Source organism: Apis dorsata, unplaced genomic scaffold (genome assembly GCF_000469605.1).
Source record: "Apis dorsata unplaced genomic scaffold, Apis dorsata 1.3 scaffold_176, whole genome shotgun sequence".
Classification (NCBI taxonomy): Eukaryota; Metazoa; Arthropoda; class Insecta; order Hymenoptera; family Apidae; genus Apis; species Apis dorsata.
In genome coordinates, this window is record NW_006263463.1 from 684248 (window position 1) to 699300 (window position 15053).

The 15053-nt window shown below is 30.7% G+C and overlaps 1 protein-coding gene across 3 annotated transcripts; it reads right to left on the reverse strand.

Moving 5' to 3' along the window:
* Positions 1-237: 237 nt before the first annotated feature.
* On the reverse strand, positions 238-14496 carry LOC102671206 (histone-lysine N-methyltransferase trithorax). Of its 3 annotated transcripts, XM_006614391.2 has the most exons (11): positions 14172-14336; positions 12158-13583; positions 11415-11981; positions 10918-11348; positions 10684-10845; positions 10229-10624; positions 3211-10052; positions 2631-2793; positions 2387-2533; positions 2069-2261; positions 238-1958 (listed from the first exon to the last, which is right to left on the reverse strand). In XM_006614391.2, the coding sequence occupies exons 1-10, from the start codon at positions 14334-14336 to the stop codon at positions 2088-2090; spliced, it is 10473 nt and encodes a 3490-aa protein (XP_006614454.1). In that variant the 3' UTR covers positions 238-1958; positions 2069-2087. The 3 variants fall into 3 exon arrangements, with proteins under 3 accessions (XP_006614454.1, XP_031365688.1, XP_031365689.1); XM_031509828.1 differs by having other exon boundaries at positions 238-2261; XM_031509829.1 differs by lacking the exons at positions 238-1958; positions 10229-10624 and having other exon boundaries at positions 2088-2261; positions 14172-14496.
* Positions 14497-15053: the final 557 nt, after the last annotated feature.

A 15053-nucleotide genomic window follows, 5' to 3' on the forward strand; every position in this document is an offset into this window, starting at 1 on the left:
TTATATTATTTCGTTAAATAAATTCGCGATCAATATTCATCGTATAACGCATTTCTTATTATTATCAAACTCTTTCGCTGCCACCTACTATTTCTTACTCTAGGCCATTTTTTCGTGTAAAGTGCACTTAACGGTGTCCATGGAGCACCAAATTTAAGGGACAACCACCTCGGCAGAAATTGATTAACCGCACTAAAATACTTTATCATAGCTTAATGGATGCATAGACACAATTAGTTTTTTTTTTTTTTCAGTTTGAATATAAGTCATCGGGGTATATCTAAATCTATCACCGGGTTTAAAGCGTAGGTACATTAAAGGTAAGGCAAAACTGCATTTCACAGAAAGGTGCTTTTTACGGTATACAGTGATGTATCCGTAAAAATCTGAAATATATTCCTATAAAGAACATTTATAACTTTTCCCAGTGTAGGAAAATATCACAAACATTTCCTAGAAATATTAATATTCTAGAAAAGTTTACTTGAAACAATGATCTAATTATCTTTTTACATTCTGTTAACATAATTGATCACGTGATTATATATGCCTCTTACGAATCGTAGAAAAATTTCAGACAGAAATCACATAAAAATTATGATTAATCTCTTATACATGAGCAGTATGCTATTAAGTTTTTGTAAAATAAAAGGTTTTTTTTTTTTTCTAGCGATTCATATTATTTAAATACAAAAATAAAGTAATAAGATTAATATTGTAATATTGGCAAGGCGGAAGCACAAACGTATAGGTGCATCGTTTAAAAATCTATAAAAACATATCAAAATAATATTGCGCGTACATAATCCTTCATTTAAAATAAACGAACAGGCTTCAATTTCTGTGGGAAACAAATCTTTGTTCCCCATTTGTTTCATTTTTATCTTTTTTTTTTATCTTTTTTTTTATCACTACTATAAGACTTAAAATATCATCAATGTCTGCCAAAGTAGGTACACCTTCAGACAGTATCCCACGCTAGGAAACTGTTCCTTTTTGCCATTCTCTTCCCCCCCTCCCCCTCTCTCTCATTTTTTCGCGCGCGCGCGTTCTTTCTTTACTTCTTAACATCTATGTTACTAACTTAAGTTAAATTGGTAGCTGTACTTACATCAAGACAGTATCTAATCTAACAATTACATATTTTACAAGAACATTTGAAATCTGGCCCTACATCAGACATGAAATGTCACAAAGTTAGTCGTACACTGTACACTAAATTCTAAATTTACATAAAATATTAAAAAATATTTAATTGTATGTCATTACATATAAAATCGAAATTTACAATAAAATTGTGTGTTTTATATCTTACAAATTTTTTTTCTGAACATGAATATTTGGTATTTATCACGTAGTAAACGTGTTTCTATATTCAATAGTTTCTATATTCAATATTCATATATTGACAAAAAATGTAAATGACAGTCATGGAAAGTCATTAATTTTCTTTTATAAATACATATTATTTTTGTGCTGTATTTATATTTTATTATTACTCAATTTCATACTTGGTCCAATTATGCATTAAAATTCTTAAATATATAACTCAAAATAATTTATGTAAAAGAGAACTTTATAAATGCTTTTAGCTTATGAATAATATATAAATATAAACTAAAAACATTTTCGATTTAGTGTAAAGTGACGATAACTCGTACACTTAAGCCTCAATAGTAGATAATAAGTAGAGTCTAGAAGACGTGCATAAAAGCACAGGCGTGGATAACACTTTCATGAGCCTTAACGTGAGCGTGATGAAGCACGCGAGACTCGTTGGGTACGAAAGCAGGACATGTTCAATCATTTATTGCTATAAGTATACCCCTTAAATCAACTACGAAGTGTAGCTGTTTAAAGTAACATTGTCATAACGCGATGTTTCATGTACTATATCTGGCCTTCTAATATTTTAAATGTATATCTATTTCCTTTATAGTAATAAAAAGCTGCAATCTCTGAAAATAGTTTGATGATTAAATGAATAACGTTCAATAAAATGAATCCTATTCCAAAGCGCACATAATTATAGCACATTATTTTTTTGCTGTGCCGGTTGGCTGCTTACGATAGCTGTATATGCAGTCTCAATTGAGGTATTTACGACATCTGCGGGAACCGCAGGTACATGGAATCTTGATATCCTCGAAAGGAAATTTGTAGTCATACGTTAACTCTTCTCCTTGATTAATGCGACGGAGAGCGAAAATTAAAATGTGTTTCTTACCTAAGATGTCCACTACACGCGAGTAACAATTTGGCTGAAATATGATTTGTAAATTATAAATTAATTCAATAAAATTTTAAGTATGGATTATTATAAATAAATATAAAAAATACTTTGCTTTTTTACAAAATATATGTAATTCATTAAATATGTAGATACCTCGCATGAATGATTAATGAATCTAGCTGCATTTCCTTTCATTGTAGCATCAACGACTAAGTGGTCATCGATTTTAAACATGTAACATCCTATATTTTTACTATCATAATATTTCTCTCGTTTATCAGTTAACGAAGCTCGAATTACCTATAAAGATTTATAAAATATTGTTCAAGAAAATTACACACAATATATTAATAACTAATAAAAGAGATTATATAAATAACAACACGTTTCTACACACCTCGCCGGCATACTCAATAACCATCTCTCCAGCTTCAATATCTCTCAAGCAAAATAAACCCCTACCATGTATATGAGAATGATACACTCCAACTGATTCTTTCGATGTTTCTTTAAGTATTCTAAAGCGCATTGCCATTGGTAAATTTGTGCTTGCCACTCGCCTACAATAATTTAAAAAAAATATAATGAAATTAAAACAAAAGATGAAAATATTGTATCAACAATCTTTAAATAATATTATTAATATATGTTATTTATAACTTAATTTAAATTTAGAAAGCATATCTTAAACATTCATTGTAACATCATTAAGCTAGACTATAAGTTCACTTATTTTTTTAGCTAAAAAGATACAAAAAAAAATAAAAACTTGAAATTTATTTTAATCTATAACGTATTAACATCATTATTTTATATATCATCTTTTTGAATTTTATAAATTAACTATTTAACAACAACTTATGAAATATTATTAATATAAATTTATGAATTAATCTAATAATAAACGCTTAATATATAAAGTTTTCTTAATAGTTATATTCATCTAAAATAATTATAAAATTTATATTTGTTTTTACCTGGACTCAGCTTCAGAGATAGCAATCATTTTTGGCTGTTGTCTGTGCCTCGATGCAAGCCAACTAAACATATCATGAACTTTTCTTCCTTTAAACGGTTCAGCGCGAGCAGCACCATTATCGCATGCCTTTGGTAAATCATTTTCTATTTCTCCTGGCTTAGGCGGTGCTAAATTATGAAATCGGGGTTTATATTTAGTGCATCTATTTACATTCGGTAACTGTTCAATCAGATACACCGTAGCATTATTATCCAAGCCTAAATTTTCAATGAGAGGATTATGAGGCAACGGAGGTAAATTATGAGCCTTTCGAGCATTTTGCACGGCTCGAAATACAGTTTCCCATACTTCAGCCATTGAGGAAGCGGTATGAGTGAATCCATCCTGTGATTTTATTTCGTACATCAATGTCGGTCCCTTTGAAGTGTTTCTCGGTGTTTGTAGATTTGGTAAAGTTGGCTTTATAGATTTAATAGACTTACTAATCATTCTTGGCTTTTTAACAGCAACTGGTGGAGTCTTGGTTTTTAACATGTTAAATTTGTTATCGATTGGTTTCATTTTTTCCTCAATTTTATTCGTTTTCAACGTGAATGTTTTTATCGGTAACAATTGCAAAGAAGCTATTTGTGGTACTTGTTTTGATGGCAATATTTCTACAGATGTTACTTGTGGAGATTTCTTATTTTGTGTCATTGCTTTCATGTTATGTGTAATTTTATAAGAGCCATCTTGCAATTGCTTTTGTAACACTATTTTTAACGAAGCGTTCTGTAATTTCTCTTTGTCCAGTTCCAACTTCAGATTTTCTTTTACTTTTTCGATCGCTTCCGTATTTAATTTCAAAGTTTCATTTATGTTGTTTATAGTCGTTTCCGGTTTCTTCATTGTAGGGGCTACTGCTTCAACAATTTGTTTCTTAGATTCTGTAATCTTTTGTTCTGGTTCTGCTGGTTTAATTACTGGTTTCGTTGGCTCTTCTATAATCATTTCTGTTTTTTGCATGGCCTTTGTCGTGTCCTGTTTCGGAGTTACGGCTTGCATAGGTAATACTCTATTCATCGGTCGACTTGTTGGTACATTACTTGTAGACATTGTAATTTTATTTTGTACAGCCGAGCTGGCAATCACTGGATTGTTACTTGTACTTATATTAATATTGTTTGAATTCGGTATAGTACTACTATAATTATTATGCACATTATTTACATCATGATTTAACTTATTTACAACTATATCCCTTTGAGTTATACAATGATTAGGTAAGGGGGGTATTTTAGATGATATGCTAGATTTTATCATACTGGTATTTTCTGATACATGTTTTGAGTCAAAATATGGTCGGACGTTAGTATTCATCTGTTCCGAACCAAATAATGGTTCTGTAATTTTCCATGGTCCATTATTAGGTTGCATAATAGAGTTGGAAACTGGACTTGGGCGTACAGCTACCCTTGGTATTGTTGGTATTGAGTTTTGCAACAACTTAGGAGGCGATGTTACTCTTACTACAGCATGAGGTTCAGATAAACATGTATCTGGTAGCTGTATTGATGTCACTGGTTCTACAACATTTTGACATGATACAGGCAATATGGCATTACAGGTAGTTGAGGCAAAGGTTTGTTCAGATGTTGCAGAAATATTAATTTGTGGCGTTACAGGTTCTGGTATAGATGTTGATTGATTTACAACGACATAACCACCGGGTACTGTAGGTATATCGGAAACATTTCCTACATTAGGTGGTAAGGTAGAAATATTAGATATATTTTGAACAGTAGGTATCGCCGATATATTAGTTATATTAGAAGTACTAGGCAATGTAGGTGCATTGGATATATTAGACATATTAGATACACTGGATATATTAGATACACCAGGTACACTAGATGCGGTAGGTACGTTAGATATACCAGATGCATTAGGTACATTTGATACACTAGATACATTGGATACACCAGGTGCATTAGATATACTAGGTGCACTGGGTATGTTAGATACACCAGGTGCATTAGGTACATGTGGTACACCAGGTATACTAGGTGTATTAGATGCATTGGGTATACTAGGTACGCTAGGCACATTAGATACACTGGGTATTGTGGGCACATTAGATATATTTGATATATTTGTTATGCTTGATATATTGGATACGTTAGATACATTGGATGCAGAGGGTACAGCAGATATATTCGGAATAGCGGGTACAGCTGGAACATTAGGTACATTGGTTACACTAGGTACATTAGGTATGCTAGCTATGTTGGTTACATTGGGTACATTGGATACATTAGCAACGTTTGGTACACTTGGCACTCCAGGTACTCCAGGTACTCCAGGTACATTTTGTACAGATTGCACTGCTGTTACAGTGGGAACACCTGGAACAGCCTGAACATCTACAATAGGTTCCATAAGTTTAGAAGCTTGAAAAACTTGCGTTGTTGTTTGATAACTGCTTGCTAACACTTGTGGTACTGTGCCAGTCATAAACTGACTGGAAGACATTACTGTGTTGCTTACAATAGTTTCCAAACCATAATACATTGGTTGATTTGAAAGAAACATACTGCCTGTAGAATCTGTAAACATTTCTAGTGTTGGTGTTGAACTTAATAATAATTGTTCAGATGATATAACTCCACATTGAATTGCACTAGGTTGTTGCTGTATAATTGTTCCAAGAACTGTTGGTTGTGTTTGAGCAATTTGTACACCAGGCAATATTGATATACCTCCATTTTGTAATGCCAATAAGTTATCAGAAGATGCTTGTATGTATGCACCAGGAACTAAATGATTAGTTGTTATAAACTGTGGTTTAAATGCAGTTTCATGTTGACCTCCAATTGTTGTTACATATTGAAGATTTTGTCCAGATTGTTGTTGCAATGTCTCAACATATGCAGACATGATACCAGGAGATGCTTGTTGTAATATAACAGTTGGCCCACTTGGTCTTTGAGTTTGTTGCAGTTGTATAACTGGAGTATTATTTTGCATTGGTTGAAACCTAGCATGTCCATTATGTGGCTGTATAGTATTTTTCACAATCTGTGTTTTTATTCCTTTCGTTCGAGATTTTGGCGCTCTTGGAGATTTTGATTTAGCTAATTTTGTTATCTGAATATTTGCTTGTGATTCATTAGTTGCAGTTTGAACACCTGTAGAAGAAAATGTAGGTGATACTTGTGGACTTGGAACTGTTTGAGAACTTGCACCATCTGGAGAATTCATGGGTGTATTAATGATATTTTGTGATATACTAGAATCACTTGCAACAGATGGTGGATCTGTAATTTCTGTTATTTGAACAGTACTTTCTTGAGGTAATACTGAAGCATTTGGTAATGTAGTTGTTGTTCTCGTATACTGTGTTTGTACAATCATATCATTAGATGTTAATACTGTTTGATGAACAGTTTCCACAGTAGCATGTGTATGAATTTGTGGTGTAATAATTGCTTGTGCTATTGGTTCGATTTGAATAGCTGGATGAGGTGATGGTACAGAAGCTTCTAAAGGAGAAGTAGCTTGTATATCTGGATAATCAGATGAAAGAGTATGTCCTTCAGATGGAGATAATGTTATAAATTGTGGAGATACAGAGCTAATACTTGGAGAAAATCTAGAATCAGGTGATGCTAATTTATTATCCATAGTTTCAGAATCACTATCGCTTGTTATCATGATATCACAATTTGTCAAATGTCTATTATAACTATCTTGTGTTCTATATGTACAACGACATCGTTTACAAGTTACAGGACGATCTATATGATCAAATGGTGCATCACATTGAGAAGTAATAGTAGTTCTTTCACTTTCAACATGTTGTGGTGATATGCACTCATCATCACTAGAAATATCATCTGCTCCATCTAATTGTGGAATTTCTAAATTCAATTTTAAATTATTTTCTTTAAAATTAGTTTGTTGTATTGCATATTTTTGACAATTAGAAAAGTCATCATTTTCTTTAGTCTTTTGTGACTTATCATTAGATTTTGTAATATGTGATCTAATAAATCCATATATTCGTTTTGATCTTAAAATATTATTTGAAGATTTCGTACAAGGATTAAATTCTTTTTCAGAAAACGAAGTAAATTCGCTACTGTCACACGAAGATTCATCGTTGATACCATCTAATTGCGGGATTGATAAATGTTCTGCCATACGTAATGCTGTAGTTTTTTCTTCAATATTATATTCTGGTGAACTGCATTCGCTAGCACTGCTTGGATCGGCAGGCCCATCAACTTGTAATATCCGCGGCTGTTGCCTCGCGTGCCAAAAAAGTCGTTTATGTTCTTTAGTTTCTTCACGACTAGTAGATATTACTCTACGATTAATACCATTAGCATCTTCAATACAATATTTTAATTCTCGCATAGAATCAGATAAAATGTTAGGTGTATTTGCTCTGCCCACAGTAACCATGATACTTTCTGGAATTCTTAATTCATGTAATGTAGGTGGCCGTTCATTTTGTGAATCTAATACCATTACGCTTGTTTCGTTCGATTTTGTGATACTTGAATTTCTAGATAATTTTCTTCTTTTTATGCTGGGACCATAAGTACCATCTAATTTACAACTCCAAGTTAAACTACAAGATCGTTGATGATGTCTTTGTCCTCCAACAATTAACGGACTATTTGACATTACTTCCGATTTAGATCGTTTTAATTCTCTACCTCCCCGTTTTTGATTTTTGGAACTAAATAAGTCATCCATTAAATCTTGAACAGAAGTTTTAGTTTCTAAATGAACCCATAAATCATTATGTGGTCCTAATTCTACTAAAGGGGGATCTATTTTAGAAACTTTACTTTCAGGTGGTTTTATAATTTCATCTACTTCAGATGCCAACATATCATCTTTAAATAAATCAGCTGCAAAAGTACCATCATTTTTTAAGTCCATTGCCAAAAAATCTTCATATGTCATTTTTGGAAATATATCTTGCATAGAAATACCATCTAATAAATCATGTGGCAAATCTTCAAATATAGCTTCCTTTAATTCTGGTGGTAAAAGATCTGTATTATTTTGTTCTGCTAGATTTTCATCAACTTCTTTATTACATACTGCATCAATTAAAGCATCTAAAGTTTGTTTAATAACTAAATATTCAGTTTTTTGTATATTTAATATATCTTCTTTTTCTTGTTCTTTAGAATGATCAATAGTTATATTGTTTTCTATATCGGAAGAAACTTCTGGTACATATACTTGTATATATGTTCTAATATAATATCTTACAATTTTAAAAGGATTTACTGTAGACCAATATAATCGAGAACATTTATAATCGCAAGGTATAATTTTTTCAACCGTATCGGAATATTCAGGTATAACAGTACCTAAACAATCAATCATCAATGAACCTATCATAACTTTTACTTTACTTGGTTCTGCATATTTTTTTTTCTTACGATCTAATTCCACGTATACTGGTCTTCGTAAACTAAATTCATTTTCATTTTGTAATGTTTTATCAGTGCAGTTATTTAAATGCAAAGAACAAAATACTGTTTTATCGTCATTGAAAGCAAGTCCAACATTTCTTGCACAAGGATAATGAAAGGTACTGTTACAATTTTTCGCGCAGCAACCAACACTGGCTCCTTTCTTTCCGCATTCTGAACAACGAATTAACCGACCTCTTGAAATAGCACTATGAACATTCTGTAAAGAACCATCAATTTCTTCAAATACTTCATTAGACCAAAGTGCACAATTTGAATGCAACCATTCATTTTGGCCGCAATATAATAACCGTCCTTCTTTTGTTTCTGGACCATCACCTAAACCTTTGCACAAACAACATGATCTACTATCTTCAACATGAACATTATATAAATTTGCTGTTTTGGCTGCAATTGCTTTTGGTGCTTTCATTACTTCTTCTTTCCATATTTCTAGTATAGAATCATCAAGTTTTGTAATTAAACTATCATCTTTATTAACATCCTTGGCAGCTGTTAATGCATCACTTTTTCCATTATTTTTAATATTTTTTGGACTAAACCATGGAAAAACTTCTCGTAAAATTTCATGATAAGCTTCAGTAAGTTCCTTGGTTTCAGTATAATTAATTACATGTTCCATATCACAATGAAATTGAGATAATGTTTTATATTCATTATTATTAACTTTTCGTTTTACCGACATCAATGTAGGCGAAGGTCTAACAATAATTTGTTGATCCAAGCAATTGCATTCTATATCATTTGAATTATTACTTGAATTTTCTTGAATTACCGAATCCTTTTTATCATTATCTTGAGTATCTTTTATAGCACAATTTTTTACTCGGACAGAACATTCTTTTAAATGAAATTTTTGTCGAAGGCGTCTCAAACCTCTTCTATTAGTGCAATCATTTTGTTGATCTTCATCCAATTTATTTATTGAATCAGATTTTGAATTATTATTATGTCCAAATTCTATATTTTTATTCTTTTCACTATTGCCTTCTTCAATTTCTTCTATATTGGGACTTTCTTTGATATTTGAATCTATTTTTTCATTTGAAAAATCCAATTTTTTCCCATTAGAAACAGATCTACATAAACATTCTTTCCTTGGACTCCATTTTAATGCAGCGCAAACTTTTTTATTCTTACTTAACGATTTTATAACTCCTATGAAACCAGCTTTAAGTTCAGCTTCTATGGCATTTCTCCAAACGGAATTAGGATTAGAGGAACATTGACTGCATGTAAATTCAATAGTATCAGGTAAATAACTAAGAATTTGATAACGTTCATCAGAAAGCCCTTCACATTGAGCATGTACCCAATAAGAACATTCACTACATTCCATCATCTGAAAAATAAAATATAGAATTAAGAAAAATTTAATTATTATTATAGTTATTATTCTGAAAAAAATTATATAATATATTTTTGTAAATTTGTATTTATCTGTACTCAGATATGAATTTTTACAGTAACACATGTAAACATATATTTATTAATTTGTAGAATAAAATATATACTTACCTTTGTATCAAAATCGTTTTCATTGTAACATCTTTGACATAAAGGACAGTAATTTCCTTGTTGACGTAATTTAAAACACATGGAGCATAATGGTAAATTGCCCACATGAACATTAACTCCTTCACTACCACAGCTCTTACACTTAACACAGCTTTGACACACATAAGGTCTTTCAGGACTATAAAGTCTCGCACTAACACCAGATTTTGACAAACACGAATGGTGAAATGATTGACGACAACGAATGCAAGACAATTTTGGACCAGATCTTAGATGGCAGGATTGGCATATTGTACATCGGGGACAGCACCAGTTTGGTTGAGCACAAGCATTCCATTCACTGGGTTCCAAACAAAAGGCATGATATGGCTCACAACAGCATTGACAGTGGATGAGCTGGAAAGATTTTTTAATGTACAATTATATATAATTCTATTCATATATACATTACTTACTGGTTCTTTTCCAGCACTTCCACAAAGGTAACAAATAGCAGGAATATGAAAGAGTTCTGAACCAATAAGGGCAAAACCTTTTGCTCCAACTTCTGTAGGATCATACTGTTCCCAAAAGTCTATAGATACTGTGTGTAATGTATCATTATTTGATTTAGATACCTGTAATGATTAATTTTTTTTGAAAACTACAAATATTAATATAATAAAATTTTAATTATTATATTTGCTTACTTGAAAATTTGATGTTGATATATTTTGTTGTGATTTTCCTCTCTTAGAATGAGGTTGTTGTGTTATACTAGCAGTATTATGATTTACAATATTTTCATCATTATGTTTTTGTGATTCTTTCTCTTTTGTTTCATCCTTTTTCTCTATCCTATCATTTTCCTTTAAAGTTTTCGGAATGTGCTTATTGCTTTCAGTACCTTCTTTTCCATCTATTGAAGGAAAAGTGGCAATTGGTTGACCAAGAGCAACACTTGCACTTCGACAAACATGTTTCACTCTTGGTCCCTTCAATTCAAGTCTCTGCCTTAAAGGTTGTGGACATTGATTTAAAGATGGTACAGAGAATATTGGATTTTTCAATTTCTTTCTTACTTTTATCCTATTGTTTTTTCTTCTTTTTTTATTAGGTGATATATTCAGTGATGAGTCAACTATAAATTTATGAATATTAGAAATTGTAATATGCATAAAATAAATTATAAGAATCATTATCTTACATTTGTCTAATTTTGTATATAGAAAACCGCCTGTGCCTTGAAAACTGGTTTTTTGACCTATTTCTATATTTCTCCAACTCATAGCTGATTTAAATAAGTTCTTTTCTGAACTATCTTCTGCAGGCCAACCTAACTTAGAAGATATTAATTTTTGTCCTTGATTATCATTATCTTCTTGATTTAGTGTTAATGGAATACTCAAAGGATCTCTCATCATTGGTGGTAACAATGTATTTAAACCTGTTCTTAGTGAAGAAGGAATATTATAACATTTTAAACACATTTTTAACCAACAAGCTGGGCATCTAGCTTTATAAACACATCTCATGAGATTCCATTGTTGACTTCTTACAACAGGTGGTACTAAGCATAAACCATCGCCTTTATGACATTGAAGGACTGGAAGGGCACTATTTGTAGATTTTGCACAAGCTTGCCGTTTAATCATTTTACTGATAAACTTTCTACATGATTCACAACTGTGAATACCAAATTTTCGAGCCTGTTTCACGAATCGATAAAATCGTACAGCACCACAAACGCCACATTTAATGGTGCCTGTTAAACCTAAGAAATTATACAAATAAAATAAATTTATTATTTTTTTTATTTCATATGATGATGATATAACTTTATTTATATCATAAAATAAACTTTTAAATCTGCATAGAAAAAAATATTATTTTAATTTTTATATATTAAAAATATTTAAATAAAAAGACTATAAAGATTATTATACATACCTAAGTTAGTATTTCCAGTTGTAATACTATTACTATTTGTTTTTGAAAAGGGACCTTCAGTTCCACTAACACATTTATTATCTAATTTTAATCTTGCTTTTCTTAAAATAACTTTTCCACCATTTAATTTCATTCCAGTCCATTCAGACTGTTCATCTTCTGTATGATTACTATGTTCACTTCCACTTTCAGATAATGTACTTTCTGTGTCAAAATTATCTGAATTTCCCTCTGTATTTTTATTCCCATTATCAACATTAGTTTGACTTTTTACATTGGTATTTTCTTTTATTTTTATTGTATCTTCAAAATTTGTCTGAACTTCTAAGTCAACTGTATCATTTTGAGTTCCTGATCTTGTTTGGATCCTGGAAGACTCTGAACTTGGAACATCAGAATCAGGAAGAACTTTTGTAGGAACAGAAATTGGTTTTTGGGCTTTAGAGATAGATAATTTTGCATTTTGAGCTTTTCTAGTTGCTGTATTTGCTGTTCCACTTTGATTATTACTGCATTCATCAGATGAAGATTTTACTATTTTATTTTTAGTCGATACATTTATTTTTTTAACATTTGTATTAATAGTTTTTGATACTTGTGCGTTTTGTATAGAAGGAGCTAATTTTTCAAGATTTTTTGCTGGTATAACAGTTTGGATATTGGAATTTACACGCTGAATAACTTTTTTGGTTTTACTTTTCACTTCTTTGTCTTTTAATTTTGTACAGAGTTTAGTAATATTTCCTTCTTTTAATTTTGGTTCCTGATTACAAAGTTTGTTTAATGTAAATTTAGCTTTCTTTACATGTGTACCAATTTCATTTTCACTATGCTCTGCTCCAGAAATTTCTTCTAATTCTTCAATAAATCTTTTATTTGGTTTAATAACTCTCGAAGAATGGGCACTTCGAACTGGCAAAATAAATTTTCTTACAGCATTTGGTTTATCTCCACATTGTGCTGTTATATTACGTACATTATTACTGTTAGATTTAGCCCTTTGCAATAATCTTTTTGCAGTACTGTTTCGTAGTTGTCTTGTTCGTTGATGCTGGTCTAAAATATTATTCACTGATTTTAATACTGGTGTTTTCATAAAATTGGAGAATTTTATATTTTTACAATTTCTGCGACTTTTAGGTCTATGAAATTTAGCACGTTTGGAATTTAATGGTGTCACGTCTTTTTTATCATCTTCTGCTGGTTTGATATTTTTATCACATAATTTTTCTGTATTATTTTCAGTATTCGATGGAGAATTTTTGACATCTGTAATATTTTGTTCATTCTGTTGTGGCATAGAATTATTAACAGCATCAGATGATAATTTAACAGTTGTATTTTCTGTGTCATGTTGTTGTGTTTTTATATAAGACACGGAAAGATTAGCCTCTTTAGTGCTAAAACCATGGAATGGTGGATGTTCCTAAGAAAAAATATATTAAACATTAAAAATAAATTATATTAATATTATTTTCTTTTTGTTTATTAATATCTTATATTTTATTTAAATTAATAAATTAAAATTGAATATTTATATTTTATATTTATATTTATTTTTACTATATATTTTTAAATATATTTATATTTCAATATGATCAAAAATATTTAATAATTTGAAGGCATTAAAAAGTTAAGTTAAAGTTTACATTTTATATGAAAGAAGAAAAAGAAATTAATAATATAGTTAAAATATGTCTACAGAATAAAAATAAGATCGAAATATAAATTTTTTATAAAATCATTGACATTTTCCACTATAGCGGTACATTATATACAGTATGTATTATATATATATCTGCCATTCTGAGTCTGTGATTCCCTTCTAATAGGTTAACTTTCATTATACAGCCAAATCTTGGACTTTTTCAGGCCACCGAATCGGCGCCGTATGCGTCCCTATGACGCTTATAAAATAAATACAATTGTTTGTAAGTCAGGAAAGAATTATATACTTTAACTAATTACGCGCCTTACTACAAGTAGTTCTAATGAAAGATAAACTACGAATTACCTTCTCGTTGTCACCAAATGTTTCGTTGAACAGGGAAAGTCCGTAGTAGATGTTCTCGGCGACGGTTACCGAATCACTTTGGGCTGTCTCGGGCTGACCGAGAACTTTGATCCGTTTCCTGGTAACCGTCTTCGGCGGCTTCCCGGGAAACTTGGACCTTCCCATGTTCACTTTTTTCAACGGCCAACCTCAACCTCACAACGAAATTCTGTTTCCATTTTACGCGATTTTGCCCAGTCGAGGCGCACCAACTGAACACCAACGAACACTTAACACACACGGAACTCACAAGCTTCGTTAAACATCGGTTAACGTCGGCTAAATTCGATGATAGCCGCGAAATACGCGCGTACTGTCAAACACAGAATCACTAGTAGTGTATATATAAGATGGGTACATGTGTTTTCAAATACAAATGCGCGTATTCATCTAGTGATTTTTACTTGAGCAAATCCAAGCGCGCTCAATCATTACATCAACATTAACTTTTATTTTAATTTGTATAATTATAATTCTATATAAAATTCATATATTACATAAGATATTTGTGTAAATTATAATTATTATTTTTTTATTTATAAATTATTGATATCTATAAAAAATAATAATTAATAATAATAATTAATAAATAATTAATAATTATTCATAAAATGATAAAAAATATAATGCATAAACTTTTTACTTACAAACAAAAAATTTTAATCTTATATTCAATAAATGATGATAGCGATGATGTGATTGGTTTTGTATTGCATATTAAATACTGTCCAGTTTTGTCCACCATAATACATTTTACACTAGGGAATATTAATTTTCATTTTGTATAATACTTATTAATATAATTTCCATTTCCATAAACATTTAATTATTTTAGAAATATTA

Excerpts from the sequence above, each read along its gene's own strand:
- LOC102671206 (XM_006614391.2), bottom strand. The coding sequence starts at position 14,336 with ATGGGAAGGTCCAAGTTTCCCGGGAAGCCGCCGAAGACGGTTACCAGG. Across the intron at positions 11,349-11,414 it reads ATATACAAAATTAGACAAAT|TTGACTCATCACTGAATATA; the intron begins GTAAGATAATGA and ends ATAAATTTATAG. Across the intron at positions 10,053-10,228 it reads AAAACGATTTTGATACAAAG|ATGATGGAATGTAGTGAATG; the intron begins GTAAGTATATAT and ends TTTATTTTTCAG.